The 7,095-nt window shown below is 52.1% G+C and overlaps 1 protein-coding gene across 1 annotated transcript in view; it reads left to right on the forward strand.

The window, feature by feature from the left end:
- Window positions 1–990, forward strand: part of SSC5D (scavenger receptor cysteine rich family member with 5 domains) — a 22,736-nt gene extending 21,746 nt beyond the window's left edge. The window contains exon 13 of the mRNA XM_024755210.1: window positions 1–990. This exon is cut by the window's left edge and continues 660 nt beyond it. Coding sequence (XP_024610978.1) covers window positions 1–902 — 902 coding nt within the window. The 3' untranslated portion in view covers window positions 903–990.
- The last annotated feature ends 6,105 nt before the right edge of the window (window positions 991–7,095 follow it).

The raw sequence follows: 7,095 nt of genomic DNA on the forward strand, positions 1-7,095 counted from the left end.
GTGCTCAACCTATCACAACCCCTTACCCAACCACAACCCCTCACCCCACCACGACCCCTCAACCCACCACAACCCCTCCTCCCATCACCAGTGCTCAACCCATCACAACACCTTACCCTGCCACGACCCTTCACCTCACCACCACTGCTTACCCCACCATGACTCCTCACCCCACCTCAACCCCTACGGTCACTGCCAGGTCCCTTCTAACTTCCTTGGGAACAGAACTTCCCTTTCCCTCTTCAGCACCCACAGTCAAGCCCAGCCCACACCCCCGGTTGACCTTCACGGGGGCCCCTCACCCCTCCACGTCCCAGATGTGGAGCCTAGAGCCCTGTCCAGCAACAGAGTCCAGCCCCTGCAGGCCCTCTCCAGCCCCCAGCATAGACACACCATCCCCTGAGAACTTCAAACCACCCACAAGCCAGAGCCCCAAAGTAACCTCTCCACCCACCCAGACTCCACACTCAGCCTCTGACCCCACTGTGACCCCTGACCTCCACCTGTCCCCTACGGCCCCCACCTTGGATCAACCTCCCCCTGACCGCCTCAGCCTAGGGCCAACTCCTGGTCAGAGCCCAGGCCCCCTTGGCCCATGTGAAGCCCCAGTGCCACCTGTAAGGGTCATGGCTTGTGACCCGCCTGCCCTGGTAGAGCTGGTGGCCGCTGTGAGGGATGTGGGTAGCCAGCTACAGAGGCTGACACAGGCTCTGGAGCGGGACCAGCGGGAGCGCCACGCCCTGGGACTGGGGTTGACCCAGCTGGTGGAGGCTGCCCAGGGTCTGGGACAGCTGGGTGAGGTTGTAAAGAGACTGGCAGAGGTGGCCTGGCCCCCCAGCACACCTGCACCAACCACTACTACCCCAGAGGAGGAAGAGAGGCCTCTGCGGGGAGATGTGTGACCTCATCTGGGGTCTGAGGGACTTAAGACACTCCCAAACCCAAATAGGAAAACCAAAGTATCTAATTAAAAACAAAATGTGAGTGATGTTTCTGGGGGACTAGAGGAGGTGTGAATACAACAGGCACCATGTGAGGTGGTGAGGCTGGTGAGGACGACGGTGATAGTGGTGATGAGGATGGTGGTGGCGATGATGGTGAAGGTGAGAATGGATGGTTATGATGATACTGGTGATGGTGATGCCTATCCTGCTGGTAATGTGACAGTAATGGTGAAGGTGATGATAATGATTGTGATGGTGGTGATAATGGTGCAGGTGATGGGGATGGCGGTGATGGAGATGATGGTGGAGATGATGATGGAGATGATGGTCACGAAGATCACGGTAATGACTGTTGTAATGATGGTGACGATGATAATGGTGATGGTGGCAGTGACAATGGCCATGATGAAGCCCCACGAGGGCAGAAATCTTTGTCTTGTTCACAGACGTGTGCCCAGCTCCTAGAACAGAACCTGACACCGAGTGCACCCTCCATTAATATTTTTTGAATGACGAGTGCGTGATAATAATAACTAGTGTTCACTGGGCACCTCCTATGGGTCAGGCTCTGTTCTGAGGGCTTTGCGTGTGTGACGTCATTTTACCTTCATGAACACCCACTGAGGAGGGTACTTTACCACAGCTCAGCAGGGGCAGGGTGAACTTTGGAGCCTAAATGCCTGAGTTTGAGCCTTTGAGGGCATGACCCTGAGCCAGTTACTTAACTTCTTGGTCTGAGTTTCCCCATCTCTAAAAGGGAAAATAATAATAGTACGCACCTCAGGGGCTGCTGTGATGATTAACTGATAGATTAATACCTATGTGAGAGTGCTTAGCACAGGGCCTGGCTCTTGATAAGTGCTCAATATGTGATAGGTATTATTGTATTTATCCCCATTTTACAGATCAGGGCACTGAGGCGCAGAGACATTTGGTTGGGTACCCCAGGTCACTCAGGGAGCGCGTAGTAGAGTCACGATTGGTACCCAGGCCTGTCTGACCCAGGGCCCTTGCTCAGAAGATATTACATGCCCAAATCAGATTATCCTCGATTCAAGGCTGCCTCTTGGCCCTGGGACTCTAGCAGTTAATTTCCTTTCTCCAGCCTCAGTTTTTCCACCTGTACAATGGGGATAGTGGTCGTTCCTGCCTCCTGGGGTGGTTGTGAGGATTAGATGAGCTAGTGCAGGTGAGGACACAGCTTAGCACACGTGCTCAGTTAACAAGAGTGACCATGACGGCTCCTAACCGTGCTTCTCTGTGCCGGACACAATGTGGACTCTTAATACACTACATCCCACCCTCACTATAGCCCTTGGAGGGAGGAACTTGACCCCTGTTTCAGAAAGGGCATTGAGGCTCAGAGAGGGCAAGCCCCTTGCCTCAGTCCACAGAGAAGAGCTTCGGGGACTCAGAACCACGATGCAAATTCCTCGGCGTCAGACTTGGCCTGGGGTTCCAGGTTAGGCTTCCACGATGGGCCCCCGCTGAATATCCTTAGGTGGGCCTCCTCCTCTCTCAGCCTCAGCTTGTAAACTGGGGGCTGTCTTGGAAGACCCCCCAAGTTGTATTCTGGCTGCTGCACTTTCAGGCAGGGAACCATTCCCTCCTCCCCACCTCTCCCCAGACTGGAGCCTGGCTCAGAGGTCCTGGAAGGTCATGGAGCTGCTGCCCCCGCAGTCCTGCAAAGGCCAGCAGGGTCCAGTTACTTGCTGGGGGCGGGGAAGGATATTGTCCGAGGGTCTTGATAGATGAACTGTCTGCCCCTGCCAACAGACGAAGAAGCACACTGAGAGTCCTTTTCCCCGGGTCTCATTAAGCCCTAAGACTTAAATAACTGCTGACTAGTAACCTGGGGAGGGCCTCTGCATACATTCCCCTTGCTGTCCCGGCTAGTCGGGACTCCAAGTATGGCACCCCAACTTGGAAGCAAGAGTTCCCCTTTTTCGTTCCCAGGTGGGAGCAGGTGCACCCCTACTCCAGGTCACCCCAGAGGGCCCCACTGGGGATTCAGGCTCCTGGCGCCCCTCTGCAAGCCAGGGTTGGGGGAGCTACTGGGCACTCGGGCCCGAGGTCCCTCCACCCTCTGCCACCTCCTGCCAGCCCCAAAGAAGCGGGTGCTTAATTATCCGGTCACTCTATCCCTGCTTGGCCAGGCAGCTAAGCCCAAACATCTGGCCTCGGGGCCCATGGCCAGGATAGGAGGCCAGCCCCCACCTACTGCTGGCCCTGACCCTGGACACCTCCCACAGGACATCTGAACCTGATCCTCTGTCTGCCAGCTTGCAACAAGCCCAAAACAGTAGCTTCAGAGGCCTAGCAATCTTGATGCAGAGAAAACATTTGACAAAATTAACACCCATTCATGGTTTACAAACAGGCACACACACGTACTCTTTGCAAAATAGGAGCAGAGGGAACATCCTTAATCAGACAAAGGGTGGAAGGGAGGCACAGATCTGTCAGTTCCCACAGGCGGTACGACTGACCACATAGAAAACCGCAAAGAATCAAGCGAACAAGTGTTTAGCATTAATGAGAGTTTAGCTGGGATGTGGGATCAATACTCCAAAATCCTGTTCTCACAATTCCTTGCACCTCAAAGTGAGACCCATGGACCAGAAGTGTTGGCCACCCCTGGGAGCTGGTTAGAAAAGCAGAATTTCGGGTGCCACCCAGACCCACCAGATCAGAATCTGCGTTTTAACAAGGTCAGGGGTTAGGGGTGCAGGGTGGGGTGGTGGTGATGCGTGGGTGCTGCCCACGTCATTTGCATGTCTGTACTTGAGCTGAACTAATGCAGAGAACAGTGTCTCTGAGGCCCTACAAGGCTGGCGCCCTTCTGGGTCCCAGGTAAACGCTTTCCTGCAAGGAGGGTGTGGGCTGGTTGCAGCCCCACAGCTTTAACGTTCTGCGGCCATTAGTCGATCTGATGCGCATTGTGATTTTTTCGCTTTTGGGGGTTTTTTAGGCCACACTGTGTGGCACGTGGGACCTAGTACCCTAACCAGGGATCAAACCCGGGCCCCCTGCGTTGGAACCACTGGGCCACCAGGGAAGTCCTGTGCATCATGATTTTTGATTTCGTGTTTGCAATGGATGATTCTGTGTTTTGAGGTCAATGAGACAAGGAAGCATTCTCTGGGCGCTGGGAGCGGGGACTCACGCAAAGCCCCACATCCCCTATAGGTTCTGGTGGCCAGACCCCTGGCTATCCAGCTTCAGGCAGGCTCCACGACCCCCTACCTCTTGAGGGTCTGCCAGTGATTATCCTGGTGCCCAGGGAACATGACATTCAGTAGCAAAGGTGGGGGGGCCAGGGAGGGAAAAAGCTTTTTTTTTTGCCCTACGCGGGCCTCTCACTGTCGTGGCCTCTCCCGTTGCGGAGCACAGGCTCCGGACGCGCAGGCTCAGCGGCCATGGCTCACGGGCCCAGCCGCTCCGCGGCATGTGGGATCTTCCCGGACCGGGGCACGAACCCGTCTCCCCTGCATCGGCAGGCGGACTCTCAACCACTGCGCCACCAGGGAAGCCCAAAAGCTTTTATTTAAAAACAAGAAACCCTACATTTTCTCTTTTAAAATATTTATCTACTTATTTATGTATTTGGCTGCGCCGGGTCTTAGTCACAGCACGCGGGATCTTCATTGCAGCATGTGGACTCTTGGTTGCGGCATGCGGGATCTAGTTCCCTGACCAGGGATCCAACCCGGGCCCCCTGCATTGAGAGCACGGAGTCTTAGCCACTGGACCACCAGGGAAGTCCCACGTTTTCATTTTGTACTGGACACCCACAAATTTTGTAACTGGTCCTGCTTGTATACAGCTGGGGTGTAGCAAGAGCTTCCTTGGTGATCACGGGCCCAGGTACACTTTGTGGGGTCGGGGGTGAGTGGGGAGTCAAGACCAAAGGCTTTGGAATCAGATTCAGCCACCTTTTGACTTTAGGGTCTTTGGAAAGTAGGGGCCTCGACAGTCTCGTCTGTAAAATGGAGAGAGACGTGAACGGGTCCTGTGTGATGAGTGGGTCCTGAATTCAGCACTATTAGAGAAAGGGCAGGATTTTTCCTTTTTCATTTTCTTTTTAATGTGAACTCAGAGGCTTAGAGAAGGAAAGGAAACTAATCAGGTCACAGCATGAGAACCTTGGCAATGCCTGTCTTGGTTTTTTTCTTTTAAGCAGCTTCTTTGAGATGAAATTTACATGCCAATTTCACCCTTCTAAAAAGTTTATTGAAATATGGTTGATTTACAGTGTGTTAATTTTAGATGTACAGCAAAGTGATTCAGTTATACATACATCTATTCTTTCTTAGAGTATATATATATATATATATATATATATATTCTTTTTTAGATTCTTTTCCATTAGAGGTTGTTGTTACAAGATACTGAGTATAGATCCCTGTGCTATACAGTAGGACCTTGTTGGTTATCTATTTTATATATAGTGGTGTGTATATTTTAACCCCAAACTCCTAATTTATCCCTCCCTCCCCCTTTCCCCTTTGGTAATCGTAAGTTTGTTTTCTAAGTCTGAGTGTCTTTCTGTTTCGTAAATAAGTTCGTTTTATCATTTTTTTAGATTCCATGTATGTGATATCATATGATATTTGTTTTTCTCTGACTTCACTTAGTATGATCATCTCTAGGTCCATCCAAAGTTCACCCTTTTTACATGTACAATTCAATGGCTTTTAATGTACTCAGAGAACTGTGCAACATTTAGCACAATCTAATTTTAGAGCTTTTCCACCACTATCGCCACCCCTAAAAAGCAAGCCTGTGCCCATGAGCAGTCAGTCACTCTCCATTTCCCCTGGCAATCACTAATCTTTCTTCCTCTGTGGATACACGGAATCCTACAGTAGGTCATCTTCTGTGACTGGCTCTGGGTTTTTGAGGTTCATCCATGATGTAGCATGTGTCAGTGCTTCCTTCCTTTTTATGGCTGAGTAATACTCCACTGGATGGATAGACCACATTTCTTTTTTTTTTTCTGCACCACGCGACTTATGAAATCTTAGTTCCCCAACTAGGGATTGAACCTGGGCCCTCAGCAGTGAAAGCGTGGAGTCCTAACCACTGGACCGCCAGGGAATTCCTTAGACCACATTTCTTTTATCCCTTTGTTAGTGGCTTGACATTTGGGTTGTTCCCACTCTCACTATTGTGAGCAATGTTGCCGTGAACATTTGTGTGGAGGCGTGTTTTTATTTATCATGGGCATTTACCTAGGAGCAGAATTGCCGGGCCATATCGTAGCTCCATGGTTAATTAACATTTTGAGGAACTGCCAGGCGGTCTTCCAAAGCAACTGCCCCATCTTTTACATTCTACCAGCCCCATAGGAGGGCTCCAACTTCTCCACCTCCTTGCCAGCACATGTTACTGTCTGTCTTTCCACTACGGCCCTTGCCTGGGTCCAAAAGCTTTTCGACCTTCCTTTCCATGTAGGTGTCCCAACTCGCATCTCCTCCAAGGGAGGGGCGGCCACCTCAGCAACACACACCCACATACTCACACTCATCCTTACTCTGTCACACTCACATCCACACTCACACACGTGTGCTCAGGCCCCCAGTCCCCTCAAGACCCCTCCCCCAGATCCTGACAGCCACAGGACACTCCTACAGTTTAAGAGCATGGAGCTTGGGACTCCCCTGGCGGTCCAGCAGTTAAGACCCTGCACTTCCAACGCAGGGGGCGCAGGTTCCATCTCTGGTCGGGGAATGAAGATCGAGCATGGACCTCGGACAGTTGAAGAGCTGGCCTGGATTTGAATCCTCCCTCTGCCCAACGTTCTGTGTGACCTCAGGCAGGCACCTCGGCTGCTCTGGACCACCTGTGTCCACCCCTGAAGTGGGGAGGATCTAAGGGACCCCTTCCAGTGAGTTCAGGACGTGCCACCTGCTGGGAGCTGCTTGAGGGGTAAGCGGCTTCATTCGAGTAAAGTGTTACGATTAGTACTATGTGTCTTGTGATTAAGTAACGCTAAATTAGCACCACCCCATCCACTCCTGTCTCTTCCTCCAGCCCTCCTGTGGGGGCCCATCGCTGGGTCATTATCACCTCCCAGTGTATCCCCAGCTGATGCCACCAATTAGCACCCTCTGTGCCCCCCCCCCAGACCCTGCTCCTCTCCATTCCC

Source organism: Neophocaena asiaeorientalis, unplaced genomic scaffold, assembly GCF_003031525.2.
Source record: "Neophocaena asiaeorientalis asiaeorientalis breed wild unplaced genomic scaffold, Neophocaena_asiaeorientalis_V1.1 scaffold694, whole genome shotgun sequence".
Taxonomy (NCBI): Eukaryota; Metazoa; Chordata; class Mammalia; order Artiodactyla; family Phocoenidae; genus Neophocaena; species Neophocaena asiaeorientalis.